The sequence below is a fragment of the Trachypithecus francoisi genome, unplaced genomic scaffold, assembly GCF_009764315.1.
Source record: "Trachypithecus francoisi isolate TF-2019V2 unplaced genomic scaffold, Tfra_2.0 Lachesis_group13, whole genome shotgun sequence".
In the NCBI taxonomy this organism is placed as follows: Eukaryota; Metazoa; Chordata; class Mammalia; order Primates; family Cercopithecidae; genus Trachypithecus; species Trachypithecus francoisi.
The window spans coordinates 63,556,253-63,572,095 of record NW_022681458.1 but is presented as its reverse complement, the minus strand read 5'-3'; the positions used below and the strand labels follow the sequence as shown (position 1 = coordinate 63,572,095).

At 38.9% G+C, this 15,843-nt stretch overlaps 1 protein-coding gene across 2 annotated transcripts; it reads right to left on the bottom strand.

The window, feature by feature from the left end:
* Nucleotides 1-330: 330 nt before the first annotated feature.
* On the bottom strand, nt 331-15,481 carry FKBP7 (FKBP prolyl isomerase 7). Of its 2 annotated transcripts, none has more exons than XM_033231000.1 (4): nt 14,654-15,481; nt 13,416-13,567; nt 6,207-6,337; nt 331-2,573 (listed from the first exon to the last, which is right to left on the bottom strand). In XM_033231000.1, exons 1-4 carry the CDS (start codon nt 14,872-14,874, stop codon nt 2,412-2,414), a joined length of 666 nt encoding a protein of 221 aa, XP_033086891.1. In that variant the 5' UTR covers nt 14,875-15,481; the 3' UTR covers nt 331-2,411. The 2 variants fall into 2 exon arrangements, with proteins under 2 accessions (XP_033086891.1, XP_033086890.1); XM_033230999.1 differs by having other exon boundaries at nt 6,207-6,340; nt 14,654-14,968.
* Between the last annotated feature and the right edge of the window lie 362 nt (nt 15,482-15,843).

The following is a 15,843-nucleotide window of genomic DNA, read 5'->3' as shown; positions in this document are numbered from 1 at the left end:
TGATGTGGGTATGCTCACGCGTTTCGTCTTCATAAAATGCAATACTGTCATTGTAAAGTTAAGACAGATAAGACACATCTGTTTCTTTGAAAATGTTTAAAACATTTAACATATTCAGTTCTGAAAGATCTTTTTAATCTACTCTGTTGAGAAATCTGAATTTTTCATACACAACCTAAATTACTATTTACCTTTATTAAAATAATTGTATAATGAATAAAATGTTAAAATTCTAGAACTCAAAATGTAGTCACAGCACTGAATGCCACATATATGCATATGAAGGCAGAAGGCAATCATGCCGATATGAAATACTTGTACACTGTATTGTATGTAGAATGATTAGAAATTTATTTTTAATTATGTAAATACAAGTTTTAGAATGAATCATCTCCCTATTCATGTGCCATTATCTGTCATTTTTTAAAAACAAGTTTAAAAGTACTTTGTATGAAAAATAATGGGACAAAAAATTAGAATTACAAAGTTTAGATTATAGGGTGACTTAATATGGATACAGAGAATGGAGACAGCTTCCAAACCAAAATAAAGAATATTGAGTTTTTTAGTTTACTTCAACGGAGCAGGTTTTTCTGAGGGAAGGCAATGAAAGAGTAAATGATTAAACACGTGAGAAAGTGTTAGAAAATTGAGCATAGAAATGAGGAAATATTGGGAGGAAGGAAAAGATAGTACAGATTCTTGTTTTATGAGGTGTCAAATTATGTGCTAGCCATGTGTTATTTACTAATCTCATGGTTGTGTTACCCCTATGTACACTTGTTTTTGTACGTACTCATCTGAAAGCCCTCTATTTTTAAATAGAATTTTTGATAGTGTAAAGAAGTTAAAGGATGAACAATGGTTTGGAAAGTTTCAGAAGGTAGAAAAAACTTTACTTATTGGGAACTCAGTTATTTTGAACAGAGCTATTTACTGTCTGACCATACTTTCCTATATATGCAGTGTAGTAGTCCACTTTCACACTGCTGTAAAGAACTGCCCTAGACTGGGTAATTGATAAAGGAAAGAGGTTAAATTGACTCACGATTTCCCATGGCTGGGGAGGCCTCAGGAAACTTACAATATTGGTGGAAGGCAGGGAAGCAAGGACCTTCTTCACAAGGTGGCAGGCGGGAGAGTGAATGCAGGAGGAACTATCAAACACTTATAAAACCAAAGATTGCATGAGAACAGCATGGGGGAAACCACCCCCATGATTCAGTTACCTCCACCTGGTCTCTCCATTGACATGTGGGGATTATGGAAATTATGGGGATTATAATTCAAGATGAGATTTGGGTGTGGACACAAAGCCTAACCATATCATGCAGTATGGAAAATCTTCTACGTTCTGATAGACACGTGCCCTTTCTTTGGCACCAACGTGATCTTCTACAGCATCCCTTACATACTATTCTCAAGTCATATGATATCATAACTTGACCATGACACAAAATTGCCATGGCACTGTATATCCTCCTTTGTTTGGCACATTTATCAAAATTTGACAGCATACCAATTTGTAATGATCATTCATCATTAATGACAAGAATGATGGGAAATGAGGTGACATAAGAAAAGAGATAACTAGAAAAAGGTAACGAAAACTAAGAAATTTCATGACATCAATTTAAAACTATCAAGACAAAAGCTTGGGGTGGCAGACATCTTATAAAGGTTTAAAGAGGGAAGAGGAGTTGCACATTTATAATAATGTCTGAAGGAATGCAAAAGCCAGGTAGTACAGTCTCTATGCTTGCTATAAGAGGCAAAGTCTTTGGTTTGGTCAAATATCTTTAAACATTCCCCACTGGAAAATAACCAAGGCTAGAAGCTTACACCAAAAAGTATAGAGACTGTGTTGTGTTCTTTGTGGAACAGAGATATACAACTTTCTTCCTGCACATATACCAAAGGAAGACTCTTCAGTTCTAGAATTTTTATATCCTCTTCATAATGTTATAAGATTTATAAACAAGTGAAATGCTAATTCCTGGGTCCTTACTGGATATTTTAAAAATATGAGGCACTTTAACTTTTAAAGTATAAAAAAACTGGATATTAACATGCTGTTAAAGTTAAAGTTGGGAAAAGCTTGCAGTTTTTGACATACTGTACATGTCCTCCTACATCCTGAAAGGGGAAGAAATGCCCACTGGGACCAAGAGGTCTGTTTCATGGTGCTACAATTCTTGTTTACAGAATAAAGCAACAGGAAACACAATTATACCATTCCTACAAGTTAAGTTTGCAAAACAGCCTCACATTTATTATAGCAAAATCAATGTATTGGGGAGATCAAATATCTTCTCATAGGGGAAAAATAGAAAATACAACTTGAAGAAAAGTGACTTTGTTTTATACATAAAGTACAGTAAATAGCTTAAAAAAGTAGAAATACAAATATGCTATAGTTCATCGTGTTGGTATACATTGTATTCCTTGGGAGAAATGAAGCCATCACCATCATGGTCATTCTTCTTAAAAATATCTTCTAAAACTGCATCCTGATATGACTTATCACGTGGCTTCTCATCTTTTTCAAATTCCCTTTGCAAGTAGAGGTTTATCTGGAAGGCCAAAATAACATTCCTTTAATTAAAAGGCATCACAGTAAATTTCCAGTAACTTTGAGGAATATTTATAATAATGAAATTCATGTCCAAGATTACTTATAGTAAATGACACAACAGTTTGAAAAGCTATTTGAGGTTTTATTTTTCTTACTCTTTGAAGTAATGTTTTGGAGAGAAACAGGTCTTCAAATTAGTTTACCCTAAGATGATAGATGGTTAGTGGTACATACTCAAAGATTAATATTTAAATTGAACCTTGTTGAAACAAAATGCTTTCTAATAATCCATGCTGTTCATATTATCAAAGGAAAATCATGCATGACTGCCATTAGTGAAAAAAACCCAAATTGGCATTTCTATAATCTCTAAAACTAATGAATATGTTGTATAATCAATAAAATACAACTATGGGTTTTGAAATAAAATTTAGTATTTTAAGTTTTTCTAGGCTTCTATTGCTCTCCTCCAAATCTACAGTAACTATAATAATCTCTTTAATAATGTCAAATAAAGAAAGGAATCCTGAAGTATTCACTAATTATATAAAATTTCTCTATGCAAACACACATTAAAAGTATTGTCCAATATGGTAGCCACTAGCCACATGTGACTAATGAGCACTTGAAACATGGCTAGATCAAAATGAGATATGTTACTATAAATGTAAAATATATAACATCTTGAAGGCTTCAAAAAGTATATCTAATTGGTAACTTTTATATTGATTTCATATAGAAATGGCAATATTTTAGATATATTGAGTGAAGATATAACATTAAAATTAATTTCACCTATATCTTTTTACTTTTTAAGATGTGACTATAAAAATTTTAAAATTATATGTGTAACTCAATTATATTTCCATTGGAAAGCACTAATCCTTATAAGAACTAAAGAAAGCAACACACAATCACCTGGAGGTAATGTTCAATAAGGCTGGCATTATAGAGGCAAGAGTATTTTTGAAAGCTAGAGTTTGAGAGGTTTTTAGCAATACATATCCTGGGGTCAACGCATTGCAAGTTGACTTTATTTTAGAGCAATCAGTGGACCTTAATGAAGGATACATCAACTGTTCTCAAATGGGACTTTGGTCCTACATGAGGGAGACGCATTTTTTTCTTCCAGCCAAAGCTTAGCAATCCTATGTAGGTGTAAACAATTTTTAATAGCTTCAGCTATTTCTCAGTTTCTAAGTAAGTTCATTTATTTTTACATAACTAATATTGCTGATGCTTAAACTCAACTCCTTTTCCAGTACACTATAGTACAGAGGTACAGAAAGACAGTGGGTAAGAACATGACCTTAATTTTGCTAGTAATGGGTTCCACACTATTTCCACTTTTTAATTTAATAAAACACTGTATTTCCCCCATCCTTCCCCTTTAATACTAAAGAAATATTTTTCTTTTTCTTTTTTAAAGATGAAACTGATGAAATAGTTTACTTTGCCTTGGATTTGCTGTGTGGTCGTGTGCAAATTAACCTCTCTGAACCTCAGTTTTGTCATCTGTAAAAGGTGGTAAATAAGTATCTATATTGTAGGATTGATGCAAGGATTAGAATAATGATTATGGCCATCAATAAAAGATAGCTATTGTTATTCAAGTTAGTGAAAATCACTCTCGTCCATCTGGCAATAAAGCAGCTGATATCACAAAGACATCCAGGGAAGTTGTAGCTAAGTAGATTAGTATTTTGAATTTTCTCTATTTTTATTTTCCAGAAAAGAATTTAAGATTGTCTAATGTCTTACTGTGGAGTAGTCATACTGCAGAACATGGCTCTTGGTGTGCCTGTGATAATGAGTGGTCTGTGTGCATAGGCTGAGCCCTTGGGTACTATGCGGATTCATCTGCAGCTGCTATTCACTCTAAAAAAGGGTGATAAGGAGTCAATAGAGAAGTGATAAGGAGTCAATGGAGAAGTACACTTTGGGAACCATTTGCCACCCCTGTAACTTCCCTTCTTCTTAAGAACAGGACATATTCCCTTATCCTTCTTCCACTGTTGGCCAACCAAGATGCTTGAAGGGAAAGTCATTACTAATATCTAGGTGTAAGAAGTTGAGCTGGGTGCGGAAAGGATTGGAGAGGGAGATGAAAAAGCAACAGAGTAAAAGACTTATTTTTATCACTTGAAATCAACCTAGTTACCTTTTACCACTCACTTATGTGGTAGAGTTATGCATTTTTAAATGTCTCCTAACTAGTTAAGAGGGGAGACAGCTGGTTTACTAATTTTAAGCAAGAGTATGGTCAGTGGGACTAAGTAAAACATTAGACTTCAATAAATAGTATTAGACTTGAAACATTCATGATTTTCTCTAAAAGAAGCAGTCTAGGTCCAAAGTTAAAAATATAGCAGTGGGCTGGGCAAGGTGGTTCACGCCTGTAATCCCAGCACTTTGGGAGGCTGAAGGAGAATCACTTGAGGCCAGGAGTTCAAGACTAGCCTGGGCAATGTAGTGAGACTCCATCTCTTAAACAAAAAAAATTAGCTAGGTATGGTGGCATGCTGGGGTATGGCTTGAGTCCAGGGATTCAAGGGTGCAGTGAGCTATGATCACTCCACCCTGGCATGGGCAACAGAGCAAGACCCTGTCTCTAAGAAAAATTAAACTGTAAGAAGACTCATGAAGCCAGATTGCCCAGGTTTTGCCCCTTACTACTGTGTGATTTTTGGCTAGTTAACCTGATTATTATTTTCCCCATCTAAAAGTGGAGATGATGACAATAGTGTCTGCCCCATAAACTATCATGAAGATTAGATAAGTTCACATACTTATGTGCTTATAAATAGTACCTGGTACTAAAAGTACAAAATAAATGCTACCTATTATTATCTTTTTTTTTTTTTTTTTTTGGAGACAAGGTCTCAGTCTGTCTTCCATGCTGGAGTGCAGTGGCACGATCACAGCTCACTGCAGCCTCAACCTCCTGGGCCCAAGCAATTCTCCTACCTCAGCCTCCTAGCTGGGACCACAGGTATGCACCAACACGCCTGGCTAATTTATTAAACTTTTTGTAGAGACAGGGGTCTCCCTATATTGCCCAGGCTGGTCTTGAACTCCTGGGCTCAAGCAATCCTCCCACCTCGGCCTCCCAAAGTGTTGAGATTATAGGCATGAGCCACATGCCCAGCCCAATTATCATTATTATTACAAGATCTTTATTACAAGACTGAGATACAGAAGCTAGCTGGCTGAACTCCTGGCTCCTGTTTACCAACTTTCTAGCCCACTCAATTCAAATCCTTGCTAGCTCTTTTCATAATACTATGAGGCATGAATTATTTGCCCTGTTGCAAATTCTTACAGTGCTGCCTGAAAAAGAGATATGCTAGTGTAGTCTAGAAACTGCAAGAGCACTGTAGAGATGAATAATTTGGGATTTTAATGACTCTCTTGCAGGGAGAAAGGCAATTGAACAGGATGACTCACAAGGTTTATACTGAACAAGCTTAGAGCTTTTTCTAAGTGCTTAGATTATTTTTTGTGACCAGCTCTATAAAAGCAGTGATCAGAGCCCATACTAGCTAGACCTAAAAAGTAATAGTTGTAACACAGATGTATTTAAACTGAGATAAAACAATTAGACTATACATATGAAATTGGTTTGAATTACCTCGGCTTTAGAGAGTTGCCTGTCATTGTCCGTGTCTATCTGTTTAAATGTCTCAATGCTCCGTGGTCCTTTGGTCACAGCATAAAGTTCAATCTCAAAAATCAATGTAGCATCAGGTGGAATCTTGCCTTCTGCTAAGGGTATAAATTTTAACAGTTTAACTTACATAAAGATATGGTTCAAATATCTACTCATGAACTGCCATAACCATATTACATTATTTCATGTTGATAAAAATTGCTATGTGAATACTTACAATTTTTAAGTTTTTCTCATCTTAAACTTCTTTCAGCTTTTCAATACTTTTCATTTTTGCTTTTTTTCTCTTTTTTTATAAATACATTTTAGGAATATTTTTTCCACATGTTTCTGAACCAAGTCAATTCAAAGGACCTATGGGACCACTATTTCTTGATTAAGTACAAATCATAAATTTTTATTAATACATGGATATGACCCTCCATATCTGTGGGTTCTGCATCTGTGGATTCAACCAGTCTCGGCTTGAAAATATTCATACAAAAAAAGGATAGTTGTGTGTGTAATAAACATGTACAGACTTTTTTCTTGTCATTATTCCCTAACCAATACAACAACCTTTTACATAACATTTACATTGTATTAGATATTATAAGTAATCTAGAGATAATTTAAAGTACACCGGAAGATGTGCAGAGGTTATATGCAAATGTGATGCCATTTTATATTAGGGGCTTGAGCTTCTGTGGATTTTGGAATCCATGAGAAGGTCTTGGAACCAATCTCTAACAGGTACTGAGAGACAACTGTACTCTCCTATCATCAATACAGAAGAGAGGTGGCACAGAGAAGAAATGCATGGGCAGAAAAATTTCAAAGCATAGATGAGTAATCTTTTAGAAAATGATTTTGTGTAATTATTTGGAAGCATAAATAAAACATAACTATCAATATATTTGTCTTTCAAATTTTTTATAGACATTAAAAAATAAGTGCAATGATAGAAAAATCCAGTAACAGGCTGGGCATGGTGGCTCACACGTGTAATTCCAGCACTCTGGGGAGACCGAGACAGGAGGATCACTTGAGCCCAGGAGTTTGAGACCAACCTGGGCAACATAGTGAGACCCTGTCTCTATTAAAAAAAAAAAAAAGAATTAAAAAGAAAAGAAAAATTCAGTAACAATTTTACAAAGAAATTGTATACATTTTTAAGCATTAAGTTGAATACCTATTTTTATCTATTTGTTTTTTTTTGAGACGGAGTCTCACTCTGTTTCCAGGCTGGAGTGCAGTAGTGCGATCTGCGCTTACTACAGCCTCTGCCTCCTGGGTTCAAGCCATTCTCCTACCTCAGCCTCCTGAGTAGCTGGGATTACAGGTGCACACCAGGCATTGTATTATTAGTAGAGACAGGGTTTCGCCACGTTGGCCAGGCTGGTCTTGAACTCCTGACCTCAGGTGATCCGCTTGCTTTGGCTTCCCTAAGTGCTAGGATTACAGATGTGAGCCACTGGGCTTGGCTAGAATTGCTCTCTTTAATTAACTTAACCTATTAGCTGATGTCGCAGATTATTATTATTTTTTGGACAAGAAAATTCCTCTGTCACCCAGGCTAGAGTGCAATGGCGCGATTTCAGCTCACTGTAACCTCTGCCTCCCAGGTTCAAGCAATTCTCCTGCCTCAGCCTCCTGAGTAGCTGGGGACGGCTAGTTTTTTTTTTTTTTTTTTTGTATTTTTTAGTAGAGGCGGGGTTTCACCATGTGATGGTGATCGAGCAGGATGGTCTCGATCTCCTGACCTCGTGATCCGCCCGTCTCGGCCTCCCAAAGTGCTGGGATTACAGGCTTGAACCACCGCGCCCGGCCTAACAATTACTTCTGACAATAATTCAAGGCAAATTCAAAACACAAATTCAAATTTCTTTCTTTTTTTTTTTTTTTTGAGACAGAATCTGCTCTGTTGCCCAGGCTGTAGTGCCGTCGCAGGATCTTGGCTCACTGCAACCTCACCTCCTGAGTTCAAGTGATTCTCATGTCTCAGCCTCCCAAGTAGCTGGGATTACAGGCATGCACCACTACGCCCAGCTATTTTTTGTAGTTTTAGTAGATATGGGGTTTCACTATGTTGGCCAGGCTGGTCTTGAACTCCTGGCCTCAGGTGATCCACCCACTCAGCCTCCCAAAGTGCTAGGATTACAGGTATACGCCACTGTGCCCAGCCCAAAACATAAATTTCTTAAGAAAAAATATCGTAGGTACATAGGCAGTTTTTGAACAATTTTGCTATAAACAGAAAATATTGGCCAGGCGCAGTGGTATAAGCCACCAGGAGTTCGAGACCTGCCTGGCCAACATGGTGAAACCCCGTCTCTACTAAAAATACAAAAATTAGCCAGGCATGGTGGCGTGTGCCTGTAATCCCAGCTACTCAAAGGCTGAGGCAGGAGAGTAGCTTGAACCCAGGAGGGAGAGGCTGCAGTAAGCCAAAATCAATCACACCACTGCACTCCAGTTGGGCGACACAGTAAGACTCCATCACAAAAAAAAAAAAAAAAGATATATTGCCAATTACCTCTTTTTCTTGTTATATATTGTTATTTAAGCACTAACAAGTGACATGCATTTCAAGACATGCAGGGTTGTTCTGTGACATGAGACAAGGATATTTTACAGAAGAAAGACTTCTTCAAGTACTACCTAAAATAAAGTTATAGCTAATGTCAGGTCTTAACAACTTACTTTTAAATGCTTATTTAATCAAGAGGTTGTTAAACAGTTGCTTAAGGTCTACACTGCAACTTTTAAAATAATGTAATCCAAGGTATTGCAATGCAGGCAAGGCCAGTATTAACTATGGTCCAATTAACACACTTTTTTGGGCCTTAGTTTCCTTTCCTGTAAAATGAGGGTGCCGGTGGTATTACTAGTGAGATTAATCACTTTAATGTTTGTTAGAGATACTTCCAATTGAATATGAACTTGTTTCATGTCAAACTTCTATATCTCTGCAGCAAGTTTCTGATTTATTAAGAGCTTAGGCAGCCTGGGTAGTCATTCATATCTAAGCATAAATTACTTTATGAAAAGGATAAGCTAAGTGGTCCTTTGCCTGAGGGTGGGGAACCCTGGATGAGCACCTGATGATGACAGATGTGTGTGCTCCAGGCAGATAGGCAAGTGGGTGCTCTAGTGGTAGGCAGAATGTGGAGGCATCTGAAGACACAACACAAGACAGAAAGGAAAACTTTGAAAATGAGAAAGAGACTGAAAGGCAAACTCTTCCTCCATCATTTTGCCTAGAAGTGGCCTTAACTTTTGACAGATTTTCAGCACAAGTATTGCATTTGACTTAATTTATTTTCAATTTTCCTTCTCTTTCTCCCAGGTTCTTATACAAATAAAAACAGGATATATAAATTATGGTACCATGGAGCTGTTCTGATGTGATCAAATTATTGGCAAAAAGCATTAAAAATAAAGCTGAAGTTATCTGGAAATTGTCTCTTTAGGAGTTTTAAGCCTGACTGGGTCTGACTGGAAGCACTGACAGCCCCCCACCACCCGCCAATCCAATGTGGGGCACTGATGCCCTGATTTTGCTGGAAAGAACTCTTAATGACTAAGACAACTGCCTCAAAGAAGGCATGCCACTTCCGTGAAATATTTGGGAGCAATGCCAATATCTCATTGTGGAAAATTAATCTTTACTATTTCAAACAGGTGGAGTTAGCAGTGGCTCTAAATAGGGTAAGGAGGCAAAGATTCTTTCTGTATAGCCTTCAAGCAGCAACGTGGAGCAAGAACCTAACAAAGGATGCAAGGTGCAGCCTGTCTGTCAGGCTGCCCATCCTCCCTGCCTGCTTTAAAAATTTTCTTCTCTGGCCGGGCGCGGTGGCTCAAGCCTGTAATCCCAGCACTTTGGGAGACCGAGACGGGCGGATCACGAGGTCAGGAGATCGAGACCATCCTGGCTAACACGGCGAAACCCCGTCTCTACTAAAAAACACACACACAAAACAACTAGCCGGGCGAGGTGGCGGGCGCCTATAGTCCCAGCTACTTGGGAGGCTGAGGCAGGAGAATGGCGTAAACCGGAAGGCGGAGCTTGCAGTGAGCTGAGATCCGGCCACTGCACTCCAGCCTGGGCGACAGAGCGAGACTCTGTCTCAAAAAAAAAAAAATTTTTTTCTTCTCTGTTCTGCTACATTCAATTTTTGTAATTTAAAAATTTGATTTTGGAAAAATTAATACATGCACTATAAAACTTTCAAATGGTACAAAATGTTAGAATGAAAATAAATCTTCTCATCCTTGACCCTGAGGCCTCCTTCCCAGGAACACTTAATGTCATCAGATGACTGCATATTCTTTCAGATGTATTCTGTGTAGATACAGGCATATGTGAAACTCCTCCTCTGAAATACAAGCTCATAGAGGATCGGGAGTAGTGTCTACTTTGGTCACTGCTTTATGCCCAGTGCCTACAAAGCCTGGCACTGATGCTCAATACATATCCCAAAGTGGAATATAGTCTAGTCCACATTTTTTTTTCTTTTTTTTTTTTAGCCAGGGTCTTGCTCTGTTGCTCAGGTTGGAGTGCAGTGGCACAATCACAGCTCACCGCAGTCTCGACCTCCCAGGCTCAAGGGATCCTCCCACCTCAGCACCCTGAGTAGTTGGGACCACAGGCGGATACCGCCACACCTGGCTAACTTTTTAATTTTCTGTAGCAATTGGGTCTCCCTACATTGCCCAGGTTGCTTTCAGACTCCTGGGCTCAAGTGATCCTCCCACCTTAGCCTCTCAAAGTGCTGGGATTATAGAAATGAAGCCATCATGCCTGGCTTCCACTTTATTTTTAACATATTAATAAGTATAGCTCTACTTAATTCTTTTTACTGGCAACACAGTAATTCATTGTGTAGATATATTATATTTAACTAATTTCCCACTGACGGATAGGCAGGTGGTTTCCAGCCTTTTGCTACCCTCCTCCACAAAAATGCCTGCAGTGAATGTTCTTTTACACATACCTTTGTGTATATTCCTGGAAATGGAACTACTGGAATAAGAAGGCATGTGCATTTTCATTTTTTTTTTTTTTTGAGATGGAGTCTCACTCTGTGGCCCAGGCTGGAGTACAGTGGCACAATCTCGGCTCACCGCGACCTCTGCCTCCCAGTTCAAGTGATTCTCCTGCCTCAGCCTCCCAAGTAGCTGGGATTACAGGCACACTCTACCACAACCAGCTAATTTTTGTATTTTTAGCAGAGGCGGGGTTTCACCATGTTGGCCAGACTGGTCTCGAACTCCTGACCTGAAGTGATCTGCCCACCTCAGCCTCCCAAAGTGCTGGAATTACAGGAGTCAGCCACCACACCTGGGCCTGCATTTTCACTTTTGATAACAATTGTTAGAGAAGTTGAATGATTTCCATTCCCAGCAATAATGCTGATTTTTCCATGCTTTTGCCAAGTTGTTTTGTCTTTGCTAATCTGATGAATGAAATATGGTGTCTCATTTTAAATTTCTTTAATTATGAATAAAATTAAGTATTCTCACAGACTTAAAGGCCATTTGTAATTTTTTGCTAGTGGGTGCTTATTTATGAATTTGGCCCATTTCTAGGGATATGCCATTTTCATTATTGGTTAGTAAGTCAGCCTTCATACATGATACAAACATTTTTCCCATTTATTTGCTTTACCTAGGTTTTCAGATCTTTTTGCTCTACGATTTTAAAAATAGGCAAGATATTGAAAGAATAAGATCATTTCTTACACATTTGAAGGCTTGTCCTGTATTGGGGTAATAATGACTGACAGCTTATTATATCTCAGATGTTCCTTTTACAATGTACCCATCCTGTCCTTTTACTCTAAACCCACATGTTCCAGTTTCTGAGTTTTATGAATTTAACTTTGGTACTGCTTACCAAAGATCTGTTATCAATATTTATGTAATAATAACATATGCTGAAAACAATAAAAATACTTGGCCAGGCACAGTGGCTCAGCCTGTAATCCCAGCACTTTGGGAGACCGAGGCAGGCAGATCACAAGGTCAGGAGATCGAGACCATCCTGGCTAACACAGTGAAACCCTGTCTCTACTAAAAACACAAAAAATTAGCCAGGCGTGATGGCAGACACCTGTAGTCCCAGCTACTCAGGAGGCTGAGGCAGGAGAATGGCGTGAACCCAGGGGGCAGAGCTTGCAGTGAGCCGAGATCATGCCACTACACTCCAGCCTGGGCCACAGAGTGAGACTCCGTCTCAAAAAAAAATGCTTAAGATAGAGCTTATAGAATATATAGAATCATCATGAGTGTTGCCACAATGTAGAAGAAAGAACTCTGGCCAGATATCTATATTCAAACGATGTCATGTTATCTTTATAAACAAAAAGAGGGGACTGGACTGAACTAGATAGAGCTTAAGGTCATTGGACTCAACTGTTCTCTTTATTTCATCTATCATTTTTTATTCATTTTACTTTTTTTTGTTTTTAATTGTGGTAAAATTCACATAACATAAAATTTACCATCATAACGATTTTCAAGTGTGTTGTTCAGTAAAGTACATTTATGCTGCCATGCAACCAATCTCCAGAACTCTTCATCTGGCAAGACTGAAACTCTATACCCATTGGTCAACACTCCCCCTTTTCCCTCTCACTTCAGCCTCTGGCAATCACCCTTCTACTTTGTCTCTATTAATTTGACTACTCTAGGTACCGCATATAAGTGGAATTATACAGTATATGTCTTTTTGTGACTGGTTTATTTCATTTAGCATAATGTCCTCAAGGCTGATACATGTTGGTGAATGTCTCAGAATTTTCTTCCTTTTTAAGGCTGAATAATATTCCATTTCATGTGTTGGTTTTTTTTTTTTTTGTAGAGCAGGGTCTTGCTGTTGCTCAGGCTGGTCCTGGCCTCAAGCGATCCTACCAACTTGGCCTCCCAAACTGTTGGGATTACAGGCGTGAGCCACTGTGCCTGGCTTCCATATACGCATATATTCATTTTGTTTATCCATTTCTCTATCATCTATGGACATATGGCTTGCTTCCATCTCTTGTCTACTGTACATGGCTGCTATGAGCATGGCTGTACAAATATTTCTTTGAGACTGGGCTTTCAATTATTTCAGACCTACATACCCAGAAATCTACTAATCATTTTTTAAATATAACTAAAACAAGAAATTAAAATTAAACATCTTACCATGGCCTTCCTTTCCGTATGCAAATGAAGGGGGTATAACTACTTTTCGCTTTTCTCCAGGGCACATATCCATCATAGCAATGTCTAGGCCTTTTATCACTTGCCCAACACCAAGAACAAACCATTTGGGGTGGCCTTCATTTTGTGTCCGGCTATAATAAAAAACAATACTTAAGTAAACTGATTTCAAGAAATCAAACTTGAAAATACAGCTGGGCATTTAAAACTGGAGTCCTCTCTAACCATCATTCCCATATAAGCACTCTTTCTAAAACCCCTAATGGGGTGTTTGACTCAAACTTCCCTATAATCACCAGAAAGAAGTATGATTTGCCCAAAGCTAATCATTAAGAGCCATCTCATTTTTTAAAATTGTTATCTTTACAAAACCTATTCAACAGTTAACTTTTTAATGGGTCTCCAGCCCCTAACTAGCTGCATGGCTTGTACAAAGAACTCATTTAACTCCCCTGAGTGTGTTGTAAAAAATGATGAGGCAGGTTTAGCCTCAAAAAGTCATTTTAAAAGTAATTTAAAATGGTATATTTTCTTATTAAATTCTAGTGATATAGTCTATATTCTTATTAAATCCTAATATAATATTAAATTAAAAAACTGTATAAATTCTTATTAAATTTCTCTATTTTATTCTAAATGGATGGAACTATCTTACCCAGTCCTATCTTTACAGGATGAAGAAAAGATTCTCCCTCTGAGTAATAAGCCATCAATTAAATCAGAGTAGGCACCAGGTGGAATGGGGGAGCAGGGCCCACCAGAAGTCACCAGGGAAGTAACGGTTTTTCTTGATAGAAAGTGGCCATAACCTATAAAAATCGTGCTTCTGAAGGCCTGAGTTAAATCTCTTTATTCCATGTATTCCTCCATAAAGACTCAATACTTCCGGCAAGGGAAAAATGTGAACATCCTTACCAGGCAGAACCTTGATTTAATTCTGGAGGTCCCAGAATTAAAGGTAATGGTAGTGGTTGGTGTGTGTGTGGATGTACTGTATTTTCGATAATTTATTGGACCAACATTTTCAATACTTTAAATAGAAATATTCAGTTTATTAGAGAATTTTATATATATATATATATTTAATGAATAAAGGGCTCAACTTTTACTGTTAAAAAATAAAACCCCAACCAACCAACAAACCAGTAAGGCTTAGGCTTGGTGGAGGCAGGCAAGATTTTGTGCAACTGGACGGGTGGGCAGCTCGCAGCATTTCCTACCTGCAGTAGAATTTCGACCCATCTTTAGCCAGGTAGCCGTCATAATGGGCATTTAGTAGGTCTCCCTTCTTGCTTGTCTTAGAGCAGTTTTCTGGACGATGCAAAACTTCTATTTTCACTTCCTCGGGGCTCTCCTCTTTCTTTTGTTTCTGAGCAGTAAAAAGGCCCCATAGATAAAATAAAACAATGAATCTGAATAAGAAATGCATGGTTTCTGGCATCGGCTCCAGCAGAACACCGTTCTCCCTCCCGCGTGTCACTCGCGCCCCGTGGATGCCCCGCACCGAGTTCCGACGCGTGGCAGGCGTTGTACACTGTCACAACGGGCCAGGGCTGGGCCATAGACGCGGCCCTGCCCTCTCATAGGCCCAACCCCTCCTCCTCGGGCAGCCGGCTCAGCGCGGTTAACGCTATTTCTAGGCCCCCGGGCTGGCTGTTCTCAGTCTCTAAGATTGCACCGCACACTCGCTCCGCTTCTTCTCGCTAAACTCGCATATTTTACAGCCGGTTTCCACAGGGTTCGGTGACAACATTCCCATTTCTAAAATGGAACTGGCATAAGACGAAATAAACAGCCAAGGATGTCGTAGAGTCAGGGAATATGGCTGTCATTGTGGAAGCAAAAGACTTCTAAGACCCCTAGGGAACGAGCAGATAGATACTGGGGGGAGGAAGGGGCATGTTGGAAAAGGAACGTGAAAAATAGGCTGGCAGTGGCTTTCTGGGTGCTTCTGGGGTGTCCTTGACGCGAATCCTCAGGTCGGAGTCTTGCATTCAGAAGTTCCAGGCTGAGTCGCACAACCTGAACGCCAGCCCGACGCGACGAAACTGCGGTGCAGCAGCTCCTCCGCCTGGCTGCAGGCATTTCCCAGAGCCGACCTCCAGGATACAGCGTCCGCCGCTGGCTGGCATTTCTTTCCCCCGCCACTCGGGGCCGCCCTTGATTCGAGGGCCTCTGGTAGTGCGGGGAATGTTCTTTTGACTTTTTTGTACCAATCCCATGAGATACGTAATTTTCCACATCAGTCAAGAAAATTTGAGTATTGGGCATTTTTTCCTAATCTCGCAGCTATCTCGCAGCTAATACACAGCAGGTTTTTGGTCAAATCTGTGTGACCACACCCCCCCACCACGAATTTTAGTATGAAAACCTTTAAAATACACAGAAAAGTTGAATTTTACAGTAAACA

Bases quoted from the DNA above. Each gene is read 5' to 3' on its own strand.
- FKBP7 (XM_033230999.1), bottom strand. From the start codon at position 14,874: ATGCCAGAAACCATGCATTTCTTATTCAGATTCATTGTTTTATTTTAT. The intron at 6,341-13,415 runs GTAAGATGTTTA...TTATACCCTTAG, and splicing joins ATACGGAAAGGAAGGCCATG to CAGAAGGCAAGATTCCACCT. The intron at 2,574-6,206 runs GTAATTCAAACC...TTGGCCTTCCAG, and splicing joins GGCAACTCTCTAAAGCCGAG to ATAAACCTCTACTTGCAAAG.